General features: G+C 47.3%; 2 protein-coding genes across 5 annotated transcripts in view; one reads left to right on the top strand and one right to left on the bottom strand.

Annotated features, from left to right (window-relative positions):
- AcCoAS (acetyl coenzyme A synthase) overlaps nucleotides 1–12,549 on the bottom strand; it is a 94,532-nt gene extending 81,983 nt beyond the window's left edge. The window contains exons 1-2 of one of the 2 annotated variants that reach the window (XM_075669929.1): nucleotides 12,499–12,549; nucleotides 6,945–7,061 (exon numbers count right to left, since the gene is read on the bottom strand). In XM_075669929.1, coding sequence (XP_075526044.1) covers nucleotides 6,945–6,961 — 17 coding nt within the window. In that variant the 5' untranslated portion in view covers nucleotides 6,962–7,061; nucleotides 12,499–12,549. Of the gene's footprint in view, nucleotides 1–6,944; nucleotides 7,062–11,845; nucleotides 11,931–12,498 lie in introns of those variants that run through there. The other variant, XM_075669928.1, reaches the window with a different exon arrangement.
- A 67-nt stretch (nucleotides 12,550–12,616) lies between these two features.
- Hpr1 (THO complex 1-like protein Hpr1) overlaps nucleotides 12,617–14,806 on the top strand; it is a 54,240-nt gene continuing 52,050 nt past the window's right edge. The window contains exons 1-4 of one of the 3 annotated variants that reach the window (XM_075669922.1): nucleotides 12,617–12,828; nucleotides 13,692–13,811; nucleotides 14,079–14,136; nucleotides 14,617–14,683. In XM_075669922.1, the coding sequence (XP_075526037.1) occupies nucleotides 12,776–12,828; nucleotides 13,692–13,811; nucleotides 14,079–14,136; nucleotides 14,617–14,683 (298 nt within the window). In that variant the 5' untranslated portion in view covers nucleotides 12,617–12,775. Of the gene's footprint in view, nucleotides 12,829–13,056; nucleotides 13,174–13,691; nucleotides 13,812–14,078; nucleotides 14,137–14,616; nucleotides 14,684–14,806 lie in introns of those variants that run through there. The other 2 variants (XM_075669924.1, XM_075669923.1) reach the window with 2 other exon arrangements.

The following is a 14,806-nucleotide window of genomic DNA, read 5'->3' on the forward strand; positions in this document are numbered from 1 at the left end:
TGATGAGCCTGATTAGCTACTGAGCTGAAATTATCACGCTACGGCTATCGTAGCTACTGCTATCGTACCAAGAAAAGGGAAGCGCAGTAGGGGACGGCAGAAGACTAGATGGAGTGACGAAATTAGGAAATTTGCGGGTGCTATTTGGAATCGGTTGGCGCAGGACAGGGGTAATTGGAGATCGCAGGGAGAGGCCTTCGTCCTGCAGTGGACATAAATAGGCAGCTGTTGCTGCTGCTGATGATGATGATGCGCGCACACACACACACACACACACACACACACACACACGCACACACACACACACACACGCGCACGCGCACGCACACACACACACGCACGCACGCACGCGCACACACACACACACACACACACACACACACACAGAGAGAGAGAGAGAGAGAGAGAGAGAGCGAAATGTCAGACCGTCTGCGGTTACAAATAACAAATAACAAAAAAAAAACAAATAACAAAGCCAGATATGTTATATATGCATTAAAAGTGTTTATTAATAAAAATTTCAGTGCAGATACCGAACGTCTGGAGGGCCACATTTATTATCTCCAGACGCAACAAAAAGTTTCTGGTAGCTCTGTTCTTGGCAAGCATGGCGAAAAAAAAGTTTCTCATGTTTCACCAGAAATTTGCTTTTAATGTGCCATGTTAAATAAAATGTTTATGAACACCTGCATGTAATTTTGAAACGCATTACTGGCGCTTGTTTTCATCATTACGGAACTTCTCTGCCAGGTCCGTTTTGTTGAAGCAATGCGCAAGCACGTTGCAGAGATGCGGCCTTGAATTCGAAGCGTGAGGCACGCCCACTCGCGCAGTGGCAGGGCTGGCCATGCCGATAACGACGCTTGCCAACGGGATTCGCAGCCACCGCGCTGTATAATCCCCGAGACGGCTCTTGAGGCCACAGCACGCACACGTTCTTGCCTGTGAGGGAACGTACGCTGAAAAATCTTGGACTAGGTCCGCCAGCATGCGACCATCTGATGCAAAAAACAATGATAACTTCCGAAAAGAAAGACAGCACACTTGTGGGACTTTGAAGGTCAGAGTCCGACTATACCAGCAGCGAAGTTGCCTATTTCGAGATGTTGCATTAATAGGCAAAATATGTTTTTTGCAGGTTACACCAGATATCTCTTTCTGAAGGAAGTACTGCACTGAATATTTTGTGTAATACATAAACAAAAAGCAGAATGAGTGCACTTTTCACGCATAAAGGCTTTACTAACGAGCTGTATGTCATAAAAGAGATAGGAATGGCCAAAATCAAGATTTCATTCGACAGGCGCAAGCAATACACTCCGCCGAATCAGCCGCTGCGCGACATCTTACGAAGCGCGCTCGCCGCTCCCCGCTGCTTTGACGGTCGCGAAACTTCGGAGTGCATTAAAAAATTTCAACACCTTGCGGAAAAAAGCGAACTGTTTAGAAAACAAATTTCGGTTCTCCTCCTACCCGTCCCATGGCGCAGAGTGTCCGTGGGCGGCGCGGAAGGTCTACAAACCGGCGTTTCAAACCATCGTTAGCCCGCTATCGATGGTTTGAAACGCCGGTTTCGAGACCTTCCGCGCCGCCCACGGAGAGCTTCGCCCGTTCAAAAGGCCGTATATACGCTTCACCCACACATTTAACTTCGCATGCACATAATTTTAAACCCATAATGTTTTCCCCATGTTCACGAAATTTCATCGGTACCTGCCATAGTTTTTTTCCGGGATAGCGAGCTAAATTCTACGCCATTCATAAAACACACGAGCGCTTCCATAATTAAGCGATCGACTACAAAGGCCCACAAACTTTGTCTACCCAAAACGCCCGTAACTATACGCTATAGCTCAACGAAATATAAACGAGACTGGTCTAGTTCACCGAGGGCACTGCAGGTATCTCGTACAAAGCATGAGAATGGGGGAATACGAGTGTTGAGTAATTATTTGCACTATAATATTACAGTTACGTCATAAACGCTAAAGTTCCGCATCGCACTTGACATGCGCCGTTTCCACAAAATGTGAACACGAGGCGTGACGTAGCGCACACTGCCGGAAATATTAGCGGTAGGTAGTCAGGCCGTTGCTTTCATTTTTTGTTTATTTTAAATAGTACGTTGCCGTTGTTCCAAATCGCGTAGGGTACTTTGTTCAGGCAGGCGTTTTGATAAATTATAGTGATGTGCGCTTAAGCTTCATTTGCTTTTTGTTCATTCATAGTTTTCACACAGCGCCGCTAGTTCGCTTCCCGACACGCTGTACATACCCTTAAATTCCATTACAACTGGTTCCATTCATTTCCAAGTCATGCATTTAGTAAGTAAGTAAGTAAGTTTATTTCGACCATCACGTCATACATGATGATACAACACTACTACACTAATACACTAATAATACACTAGTACACTAATACAACTGACTTTGCCAAGAGTAAACGCCCGCTAAATTTTGAAAACCCGCCCGTTGAAATTCTCGATGGAACGTGAAAAGTGAATAAGAATTAAACAATCGGACCAAGTTTCTTCCAGCTAGAAACACCACTTGGTCCGATTGGTTGTTATTCACTCTTCACATCTCACCGGGTTTGACAATTTCTACGGGCGGCAGGTCTCTGCTGTGTTCACAAGCCCGGGCGCTACTACCTCGAACACTGCGAACTGCGGGCGCTTACGCAAGTCATCGGACGCAGGCGACCCCGACTCGCAAACGGTCCAGCTTTCGTTTGCTTTTATACCAAGACACACTAACCAGTTTTTAGCTGGTTAGTTGTTTCCGTGTCTTTATCGCGCTAAATTTGGAAGGGAGAAGAAGAAGAGGAAAGGTGGCGGGAGGAGAGGAAGAAGAAGTGAGAATAAACAAGGATGGCTACCTTGTCCAATCCCCCATCCTGGGTAGGAGCCACACGCATCACAGGCTACAACAACAACAACAACTGCCTTGTCATATTGACGTATCTCAATTTTATTACAAATTTGGCGTAGTCAAGGACAGGCTTCGAACATGTGCCCCTCATCCGCTTCGTTTCACCAAGGTCCGTTTGCTTGGACGTTATGGAAATCTGCGCGGACGGCGACAGACACACGAGCGTGGCAAGCCTTTCCCACGGAGGATGGCTCGCTGTCGCGGGTGAGCGCCGATCCCTCGCTCAAAACGCTCACGAACGACCTTTTTGCTATCGGCGGTACAACGTAACCGCGTGCACGACCAGCATGACTGAACAAGGCCGAATAGCGCAGAACATTCTTCACCAAACGCGCAAGCTTGGCTTTGTACGCGTGCGGCCAAAATGGTTGGCGACATGACCTTGACAAGGTTATGAATATGCGCTTGTACCTAGGAGGCATATCAAAAACCTGGCATGACTTGAGAATGACCCAAAGAGCGCACCGGCCGTGGGCTGAGTGGAGAGACAGTTTTTTGATGTCTTTGTCCGATAATAAGCTCCAGAGCTGGGACAGCGCTATAGCCTTCAAATATAATTCCGGCACTCCGGTAGAATACTTTTTTGAGAAGGCTGCTACATATTGCTGACTCCATCGGACTCGTCGCTCGTACGTCTGATTATATTAGGATTGCCGAAGAGCACGCAGCGCGAGGTACAATTACGAACTCCACATACTGTTGATGACTTGCTTAAATATACGAAATATTTATGCACTTTGCAGCATCAAGAGAGTGCTTCTAACGGCTAGTACTTCATCCAATGAAGACCAAACACTGCGGTGTAAAAACGGAACCAAGTTGATATCGGGAGGTCACCCTCTCTCAATTAAAAAGACCATCTTTCTTACCGATCGTGCCAAGCTTGTGTATATACATTTCCGTGCAAGCAAATAGGCGGGACGTCAATTGAGGCCTTAGTAGATAGTGGAGCTTCGATAACAGTTGTAAACAAGAGCGAAATTCCGGACCTAAGCATCGTGGAAGATTATCCTCTGGCAGTGTATGGCTACGATGGCAAGAAACAGACGTATAATGAGTGAGCAGAAGTGTTGATCACGTATAAAGGAGAAAGCACCTTAACTAAGGCTCTCGTACTCGACGGAGTAAAATATCAGCTGCTCTTGTCTCGCCCAGCCATGCAACAGCTACGACTTAACCTCTACTGGGATGGGGAAGTCACTACTCGAGATGACCGCCGAATGTATTCAGTTTCACTTGCAGAACATCAACGGAAGCCCACTACAGCGGCGGACGTTATCAAGCTGTATCCAGAGCTAATATGCGTCGGGGGCTATCCGAAGGTCACATCAAAGTTTCAAGTACCATTTGAACTTCGCGACAAGACCGTAGTGAAACGCAAGGCTTGCAATATGTCGCGAGAGAAGAAACACTGGTCGATGGAAGAAATACAGAAGATGCTCGACGCCGGTGTAATCCGCCCATCAACCTCTGCCTTCGCTTCTCCGATTACTATTGCTCCTAAAGGAGATGACACATTTCGTCCCTGTACTGATTACAGGCAGGTCAACAAACAGACTGACTTATTTCCCTTTCCAATGCCACTTGTCGACGAAATCATCAATGAAATCAGGGGCTGCAAGATCTTCTCTCGCCTGGACCTGTGCAAAGGCTTCCGGCAAGTGCCACTGTCAGAGAAAACTAAAAAGTTTTCCGCCACGTCGTGACACCATTTGACATATACGAATATAACAGGCTACCTTTTGGCTAGAAGAACTCACCCGCATGGTTTCAGAAGATGATGAACAATGTTCTAAAGCCACATATCGAATTTTTTTTTGCAATGTTTACATTGATGACATCATTGTGTATTCTAGTCCGAGCAGGAGCACACCGAACACCTGGCGAAGGTCTTACAAGCACTCAGCAATGCCGATCTGAAGATACATGAAAAAAAGAGTGATTTCTTTCAGCCCAAGGTTCTTTTTCTCGGTAGAGTGTTCGACGGTGCTACCAAAAGTACCAAGGACGAGTCTGTACAATCTTCATTGCGCTGCGAGTTTTCCTTGGACTAGCAGGCCACATTAGGGCTTTCATCAAGGATTTTGCAAAGATGACAAAGTGCCTGACCGAGTTGACAAAAAAGGATGTTCTTTTTATTTGGTCCGATGATTGTTAAGTAGCCTATCAAGAACTAGTGCGCCGCATCTCGTCTGACCCAGTACTAACTCTACCTGACTTCAGCCTGCCGTTCGAAATCAACACAGACGCATCACATTATGGTACAGGGGCAGTGCTGTATCAGCGGGACTGCATTTCTCCACTAAATCGACAACTTCATGTCGTAGGGTACTATTCCTACACCTTTAACACTTCTCAGCTCAACTACTCTACGACGGAGTAGGAGACCCTTGCCGTCCTCATGGCAGTGCGATACCTTAGATCGTACATAAACGGCAGAAAATTCAAACTGTATACGGACCATCAGGCTCTGACCTATCTTCTCAGTCAATCGGAGCCAAGAGGAAAGCTGGCGCGCTGAAAAAACGAACTGCAGCAGTATGATTTTGAGGTCATCCACCGGCCGCAGGCAGCGGCTTGACGGATGCAGGTGCGTTATCTAGACTGGCGGTCGAAGTTACACATGAAGTGTTAAACATGACGAAACTATGGGAAGGATCCGAAAGACTAGTTTACGAATGGAAGGTTCGTGGTGCCGGAGACTCTCGTTCCAAAAGTGCTCCACATTTACCATGTACATGTGGAGCACTGTACCACGCATGTGCCACATGTACCAATCCTTAACACCCGTGCTTTCTGGCGTACCTCAAGGTACCGTACTTGGTCCCCTCTTTTTCTTAATATACATCAATGACCTGCCTTGTAATATTTCTTCTCATATCCGACTCTTCGCAGATGATCTTGTGGTTTACCGAGCAGTTACTAACCCCACCGACCATTTGGCGTTACAAAACAAACTATCGCGCATACAAAACTGGTGTAACACTTGGTTCATGTCATTAAATGTAGCTAAAACCGTGTTAATGTCTATTCATCGTCGTCGTAATTACGACATGCCTAATTATAGCATCAATAACACGCAGATTGCAACAACTGATTCATTCAAATATCTTGGTGTGTATATCTCGCAAGACTTAACTTGGACCTGTCATGTTAATCACATCATAAATTCTGCTAATCGTACTCTAGGTTATCTACGCCGTAACCTTTTTCTCGCTCCTCCCTCTATTAAACAACTTGCTTTTCTAACCTTTGTATGGCCCAATGGAGTATGCCGATGCTATTTTTGACCTCCACCACAATAACCTTATTAACGCCATCGAGTCCGTTCAGAACCGCGCGACACGATTTATTCTGTCAACTTATTCGTACAATTCAAGCATCTCAGCACTAAAAGCCCAAATAAACTTACCCTCTCTAGCATCACGCCGTAGAATAGCACGCCTTAACCTTTTTCATAATTTTTTTCATTCTTTGACTTTTGACAACCCGTACATAAAAAGAGCACATCGCATTACCCGCACTAGTCACCGCATATCCCCCACACGCTCATACCGTGACTTTTCAGCAATCATTTTTTCTGCGCACAACACGAGACTGGAATGGCCTGCCCACCGAAGTTGCCACTATCATCGACCCACTTGCATTCAAGCGACTCATCGAAAACATCCCTTTGTAATTTGTAGTATCTATCCTTGTCACTAACCCCCCCCCCCCCCCCCACTCCCTCATGTAATGTCTCAACAAGAGATCTTTGAGAAAATAAATAAATAAATAAATAAATAAATAAATAAATAAATAAATAAATAAATAAATAAATAAATGACACTCCCGACTCTGGCGGGCATGATGTTTTCTAGCGAACCTATCATAAACTTCCACGAAGGTTCACATGGAAGAATATGAAGAGAGACATAGACAAATATGTTCGGTCATGTCACCTGTGCCAGGTCAATAAGGCAAAGTACCGGCCACGGCCGGACGAGCTCGTATTACCGCGTCACTCAGACCCACCTTTCTAAGTAGTGCATGTGGACTTTGCCGAGTTGAAAAAGAAGAGCGAAGGTGTGCGCCAAACACAGTCATTTCTAGTGGCAATTGACCAATGCACAAGAATGGTAGCTGCACGCCCTGGAAAAGAAAATACAAATAGTGTTATTGCGCTTCTTGAACGAGCAATGTTTTCGAATTTGAAAGTCGTAGTCTCTGACAACGGACGCGCATTCATGAGCAAGAAGTTACAGTGGGCAGATAGTCGCGGGGTTGTGCTGCGGCGCTGCTCTACGTATCACCCCCAAGCCAATGGATTGGCGGAGAGAGTTATCTGTGATATAAAGCAGTTTATGTCCATGTACCCAAATTTCCGAGGAGGATGGAAGTGCTGCCTATAGCAGCCGTTGCACACCATAACCGGACACATACCGCAAGCCTTGGATGTAGCCCCCATTTTGCCGCGTATAGTGAAGTGCCGAAACTGACCGCCGACCAGGAGCTTGGAATTTCCGACAAACTTCAGCTAACTGAACGAATCAAAACCACCGAGGAGCGCAGCAGGTATCGCGAAGCGATGAAACGCCAGTTCGACAAGAGGTATACCTGATACCTGATATACCTGATATCAAGTTAAACGACTTTGTTCTTGTCCGAAAGGGACTACCAGGAACCGACGTAAAAATTCTTGATCCGTTCCAGGTGGTGAAAACAGGTGTGCAGCAAGGCGCACTCAAGACTGCTGGGTATAAGAACAGTGGACAATTAGAGGTTGCAGCTGTAAGCAACGTCGTTTCGTATCACAACAGGAGGGGTGAGGCTTAAGGAGTGTAAGGGAGAAGAAGAAGAGGGAAGGTGGGGGGAGGGGAGGAAGAAGTGAGAATAAACAAGGATGGCTACTGTTACGTTTCGCCTACGACGCGCGGTTTAGCCGGCGCGACTGCAACAAAGCGGCAGACATTTTGGCCCGTTCGGCGTCGCCGCTACGCCTCCCCGCCAAGCGCGTCCAGGCATGTTCCGATGCCACGTGTCTTCATGTGCGTGTGTGAGTGTATGTGCCATTGTGCCCGACCGGCGGCGATACGACAGCAGGAGTCACCTTCTCCTCCCCATTGTGCCCGACCGGCGGCGATACGACAGCAGGAGTCACCTTCTCCCCATTGTGCCCGACCGGCGGCGATACGACAGTAGGAGTCACCTTCTCCTCCCCATTGTGCCAGACCGGCGGCGACACGACAGTATGCGTCACCTTATCCCATTGTACAGTCACGTGCTCGTCTTAGAGGGGTTCCTTCTTGCCCTCAACTGCGAGAGTATAAAAACAGCTGCCCCCGGACGCCAAAAGGGCAGGGCTCCGATTTCTTCTGTTGAGTAAAGTGCACTCCCGTCTCTCTACTTCGGTCAACCTGACCGCCAACTCTTTGCGATGTTAGAATAAACAAGTTGTTTTGTTGTTACCAGTCGACTCATGCTTTGCCGGGACCTTCGGATGCTTCCAGTTGTACCCCAGGCCGCCAGGCCAACGCTACCCTTGGGGCTTGCGACCCAGGTGCAACAACGGGCGTCAGCGCCGAGTTCCCGACAACTCGTACCAGCGGTGCGAATACAACACTACCTTGTCATATTGACGTATCTCAGTTTTATTACAAGTTTACTACTTTAACTATATAAATCAGTGCAGAATATCCGCACATAGCTTCCTAAAGCACGATAGACGTTACTGCCTACTTATTGTGAGATGCTGTATGTATACTGATACACTGCAACGCGAGCCTCAGTGCGGAGTTGCCTATGAAGATCCAAAACAGTCAAATACATAGCAGCGGAGCAACCCCGCGAACAGGTGCTTGCAACGCCCGCCACGCACAAACACTTCATTTTTTCTTTAATCTCCCGCTCGCTTGACAGACTCTTTGTCCTTAAAGGAATCTGATTCCTATTCGTTCGTGATAGGAATGGCCAACAGTGCGGCGTGCAATTTGAGCGGATGCGATGAGGCTCTAGAGCACCTTCTGTGTCACTGCCCATCCTTTGACACTCAACGTACGACGTACTTTACAAGCAAAACTCAACATACTAGATAATACAGCGCTCTCAGAAGAAAAGATCCTTGGACCATGATCTATGCGTTCTTGCATGCAAAAGGCCACAAATGCCCTTCTGCGTTTCTTGAAGGACACTGGATTGTATATGAACGCTTGTGACAGTGGAGATTCTTCTGCGACTGACTTTGAATGACTGACTATTAATTTTCTCTCCGTATCTGTTCTTCTCCTTTCTCCTCCCCAAGTGTAGGGTAGCCAACCGGGCACGTCCTTGGTTAACCTCCCTACCGCTCCCTTTTCGTTTCTCCACTCTGATGCGGCTCGCTGTGCAGGCCGGGCACGCACAGCGCAACCATTTCCGCGATTTCGTCGCTCAAATCCTTGAGACCGATGAAAATAAGGCGATCAGCAGCAAGGAACCGTTCGTCTTCCACGAAACACAAAATAGAAACGTGACCACAGTTGGTATTATTATAGAGGCTAGAAGGTTATAACCTTCTAGCCTCTATAGTATTATGGCCTCAGCACCAAGCAAAAGAGCTGCCGACAGTTGCCAGATCAAGTATATCGGATTCTGCAGTCGCCAATTTCCTGAAATGTCAACTTTCTGGAAAGGTCGGAGTTCTTTCGGGGCATTGGGCAAGTTTCCTACGCGCGGTTCGCTGTGTGACGCTTGTATCAGTAGGTTTCTGCAAATGACCAACACGAAAGAGAAATGTCACCGCACATAGAGAGGGCGCAAGCGCTGCCGCTATTGCGAACAAGACTCCCGTGGAGGAGCCGAAACGTAAATATATATTTGTCAGGACCTATTCCTTTTAAGTAATAGCTTAGTTGTGACTAACAACTCCAGTGTGGAAAAGAAAGAAAAATCACCGACGATTACAATTCCTCCTAATGCGAAATCTGAGCGCAGCTGTATACGTGTTTTCATTTCAGGGTATATTGGCTGGCGCGGACAATCTGTCTCGTGCGGCACGTTGCAAACGGAGCGATAGGTGGCGCGACTGCTTCGCTAATCGTTTAGCTAATCGGGAGTTCGCGAGAGGCGGAGCGTGGGTGACGCGTGGGCACGATTCACAGCAGACGCCGCAGACAGACATGCAGCTATTTGCTTAGACGACGCGCGCTGCTTTGGTGCCATCTCCCATCGTCGCCTCAAAGCTCACACTTCCGCCATAACCTCCTCCTCCGCTTTCTTCCTCGTGCTCTCTTCGCTATCGCTCTTTCATCTCCCTCTGCGCTCCGCGTTCGCTTTCACGTAGTTTCATATCCTTCGCGGCGTTCGTTCGCTCAGTTACGAGGGAAAAAGCCGACGCTCGCCGCAGGAACGGGCGCCTTGCGCTATGAAGGGAAATTAAATGAAAGCATGCAGACACGCGTGGCCTGCAACCCGCCCAAGTGCCAGTGTCTTCCATTTGGCACGTATAGATTTTGGACTGTCAGCTGAATACCAACCCAAGAGATCATTTAAGGACCTTGACCCGCCGTGGTTGCTTGCGGTATCGAATCCCGGCCACGGCGGCCGCATTTCGATGGGGACGAAATCCGAAAACACCCGCGTACTTACATTTAGGTGTACGCTAAAAAACCCCAGGTGGTCCATTTTCGAAGTCACCCACTACGTCGTGCTTCATAATCATATCGTGGTTTCGGTACGTAAAAGCCCATAATTTACAATTTTTTAAAAAGGACCTTGGCACACACAAATGAATTAACCAACTTGGCACACACGCTGAGGTACACGCCCAAGCAAACAGCTTGGGCATATGAGCCTGCTTTGAGCACGGTGTATTGGCCTCGAGCTCCACCACTGGAAAAGCTGGCGCCACCGTCGGCGTGACGTGCTAGGAGGGATCACGTGGACATAGTGGCCGCGTCGGCTGCTTCGGGAGCGCCGAAGCGAGCTGAAAACGAGTTTGAATTCCCTCGTACGCTGCGGTTCTCATTTAGTGGCGAAGTTTTCCCGATTCGAGTGTCTCCTTTACAACGCTTGAAAGCACTACAATAGGTAGTGGCTGCCGTTGAAGGCGCGCAACATGGTAGGCTACTGCTCGGTGCCGCAGGGCCGGACGCACGTAAAGGAGGCCGGTGTCAGCCTTATTCACACGTAGCCGCAAGACAAGAAGCTGCGTGAAGCTTGGCTCGCGAAACATAAAACCGGCTACAGCCATCGGCTACAACCGATCGGGTATGCAGCAAGCACAGACGCGAGGAAGATTTCTGCTACGGTGCCCGGTCTGCGATGTTCTGAAGACGCGCACTGAGACGCTCGCCCGAGTCTGCTGCACGACTAATGTCATGACGGTTTGGTCTATCAACTTGTCGATGCTACAGATACTGGCAAGTTCAGTGGATTGGAAAGGCAGCGGTAAGAAGCACATTTAAAAAAAAGCATGGCACATGGTCATGTTTGTGTTATGAATTAATGCACTGGATTACAAAAAAAGGAGCAGCGGGATATTGAGCGCTGAGAACACCGATAAACATACAGTGCGACACAACTCGAGTAATAATATTGAAAGGTCAAAGAATTTAGAAGAAAAAAAGATTGAATCGTCGCGACGGCACATCATAGTCCCTGTAGGCGTCGAAGTCTCTACAATGAAATTATTTTTGAACCGCTCTGATAGCGCCCACGCAACAATGGTTGCTTGTATACTGTCAAATGCTCATATTCTGCGGCCTAAAGCTCATGGCACGGTGCGAAAACGCGCACGCGGCGAAAGCGAAACAGTGCGCGGACAAGCATGCAGACGCGCAGTCGGTCGCTGCGAATCTGCGCGATCGCTGCATTGAGGCTTCTTTACAAACACTATACAAGTTATACAAACACTATAAGAACAGATTTCATATAGTTTGCTCTCAGCGTTTACCTACCTTTCACGCAAGAAGCCGGTTCGGGAGACTCCATCGCGGCGACCGCGCGCAGTGGCGTTCACGGTACGTATTCGGTAAAGAGATAGCGTCTGTAAACGATTGTGTGCTTTCAGTTTGCCTAAGATTATTATTTAGACAATAAATAACTTCTCTCGTTTCGAAAGTACTTACAGAAATGTCCGGGAGAGCTCGCGCGTGGTGTTTTCAGTGAGCGCTGACAGCAAAACCTATGAGTAGCGTGCCACGTGATCTCTCATACTACGCCAGCGAGGCGCTTCCGATAGATGGCGACTCCGTAACTCCTCGCCACCAATGACGATATTTTAAGTGCAAGAAAATGAGCCAACTGCATGACTCATTTTTGCATTGTTTTATTGACATGCTCAGGAGCACGTCAATATAAACAACAACACGGGCAGATGAGACTCAATGTGCGCTAGGCTTTTGTTCACTGGAATTTGCACTAAACTTTGCTAAATCGTTTTAAAATTTACGCCATTAGTTCGTACTTAGTGCAACTATGCAGCGCTTTGAGTTTTCAGCTTTGCCAGGAGGTGGTTAGGATACAGTGCGTGTTGCTAAATTTTAAATATTGTGAATTGCCATATACGCTCGGGCTTTTCCAATATTGTCGAATAGGAATTGTCTCATACCTTCTCATTACTTCTCATAGTTCCAATGGATGTTCATGGCGAGTTCGGCTTCATGCAAAGTTTGTGTTGGCTAGTGTTGGCTCGAGGCGTTGGCCGGCTTTATTTAGACGTCTGCCTTTTCACGTCTTTTGTAGTAGCTGTCTGTGTTTGTTGTTTGTGCGGAGCCGGCGAATCTACAACAGTACTATATTTACGGTGTTTGCACCAGAAGCCTGCCATCCTACAAATCAAATTTGATAAATGCATGCATAGTAGCTTTCGCACATAGTAAGGATGGATGATTCTGGATCCGACACGGGTCCTTTCGCGCACATTATCAGAAAGATTGAAGTAAGTGAACGCACGGTCGTTGATTTCCGTGATGCTTTCAATCGCATCGCATTTCAGACTATTTTGCGTGTGTCGTAAGCTGTCTCATCTCCTCAGAACGAGCTCACTTATGTAACCTTGCATTGACTACACGAAATAAGACATGCACTGATTTTATACTTTTGCTTAACTTAGCTTTAATGAAGACGAAGATGGTGAAGGAGTGCGGCACGCGAGTGAACGAGGGTAGAGGTGGTACGAACCACATGTTGGCTGGGCAACAACAACAAGCGGACAGTTGGAAAGATGATCATCGGCACGCATGCATGTCCTCTAGCAGCGTGCAGAGGCGAAAGGCTTTACTCGGTGCGAACCTTCCCTTCTTACCGGCGTGCCGCCGCCTTTCTTTATTAGCCACCTTTCCGTCAGTGTACTGTTGTGAGCAAAAACAAAATCTGAGCACGCTTTTAACTTAAACACTGTCATACGCTGTCTTTGCTTTCATCAACTGCCCCTGCTTAGAGGCGTTGAATGAAACGCTTACAAGGCTTCCCTGCTGCCTGGAGAGAATCAGTGTTGCAACAATTTATATGTGTAGAAAATGTGGCTGATGTGCACCGAAAGTTTGAAGTGTGTAATTAAATTATGGGCAGACGGGAGAATTTCTGGAACGAATTTCTCCCAGCACTCGCCCCCTATTGGCGCTCGGAATTCACGTGACAAACTTCCAGCAGGTGTGCCCTAACCTAACCTAACCTAGCCTAGCCTTCCGATAGCCAATAGGAGGTGAGTGCTGGTAGAAATTCGTTTCAGAAATTCTCCCGGCTGCCGGGAGAATAGACACTGCCTTAATTATACCCCCTCCCTCATTTTTTTTTTTTCAGAAACTCGTCAAACGCTATGTGGAGGGCGAGTTGGCCATCGAAAATGTCATACAGGGCATACGATCGATCGCAATACAAGAAATGTAAGCGGGGTCTACTTCGTTGTTGCTTTGAATGGATGTAAGGACTCCCTTTGCTTACATTCGAAGTGTACACGTGGTGGTGGCCGGTAACACTAGGGACTTCTTAGGAGGAGTTGTGTCTTTGGCATCTGTGATGCTGCAGTAAGGCAAGGTCATCATTTGGCACCAACTTTTGCAATATGTGAGGGCCTGCGTTCGAATGCACCCTTCACTTAGTGATCGGCTAGCAGTAACACAACCTTTCACTCTGTCTTGTAAGTGCACTTGGAACAAGGGGACACACTGCCTTTATTGTTTCATGCAGAGACAATCGGCGGCAGGCTGTCGACTTGGCCTCGAAGAAGATTCTCTCAGTCCTCCTGGCAAGTGCATCTTTTTCTTCTCTCACTGGCTGTGGTCCATGTTAATCGGGCACAGGTTCACTGGGCAATGTAGGCATTGTGTGCTACAGTAATTAATGCAGCTGTTTTTGTTCTTCACCTACTCAAAGCTGAGCATATGTTTCGCATTTTCTGGCTGCCAGTGTACCTTTTCACATAGTCTAGTGTTTTGGTGCCTTGTTTTTTTTTCATTCATTCATTGCGTGATAGGCTCACCAGTGGTATATGAATTCAGGCAGTGAAACATGGGTGTCGCTTGCATGATACAGGGTATCATGTTATTTTTCATGTTATCCTTGTATTTTCTATATTGCCTGTGCCAACAGTATATATTTTCTTATGTACCTCGTGTATATTTCTAAGATTTTCCCATGTGTAATCACTTTCCCAGCCATTTGTGTTGAAGTAAATAAGTAAATAAATTGTCACCAATGGATTCTACCACTTTCCAACTCATTTCAGCGTATGGGATTGAACAAGGACACAGCCAATCACCTGATTGACCTCTCCATCACCCTGGCAAGGGAATGTAAGCTCTCTGCAACATGCAGAATTTTGTCTCAATGTGCTGCTTCAATAGTGAAGAGAGTGAGAATTGCTGAATGAGTCGGCAGGTGGTGGGTCCCTGCCAAACACACAAATGCTAGCAGTT

The sequence above is a fragment of the Dermacentor variabilis genome, chromosome 9 (genome assembly GCF_050947875.1).
Source record: "Dermacentor variabilis isolate Ectoservices chromosome 9, ASM5094787v1, whole genome shotgun sequence".
Lineage (NCBI taxonomy): Eukaryota > Metazoa > Arthropoda > Arachnida > Ixodida > Ixodidae > Dermacentor > Dermacentor variabilis.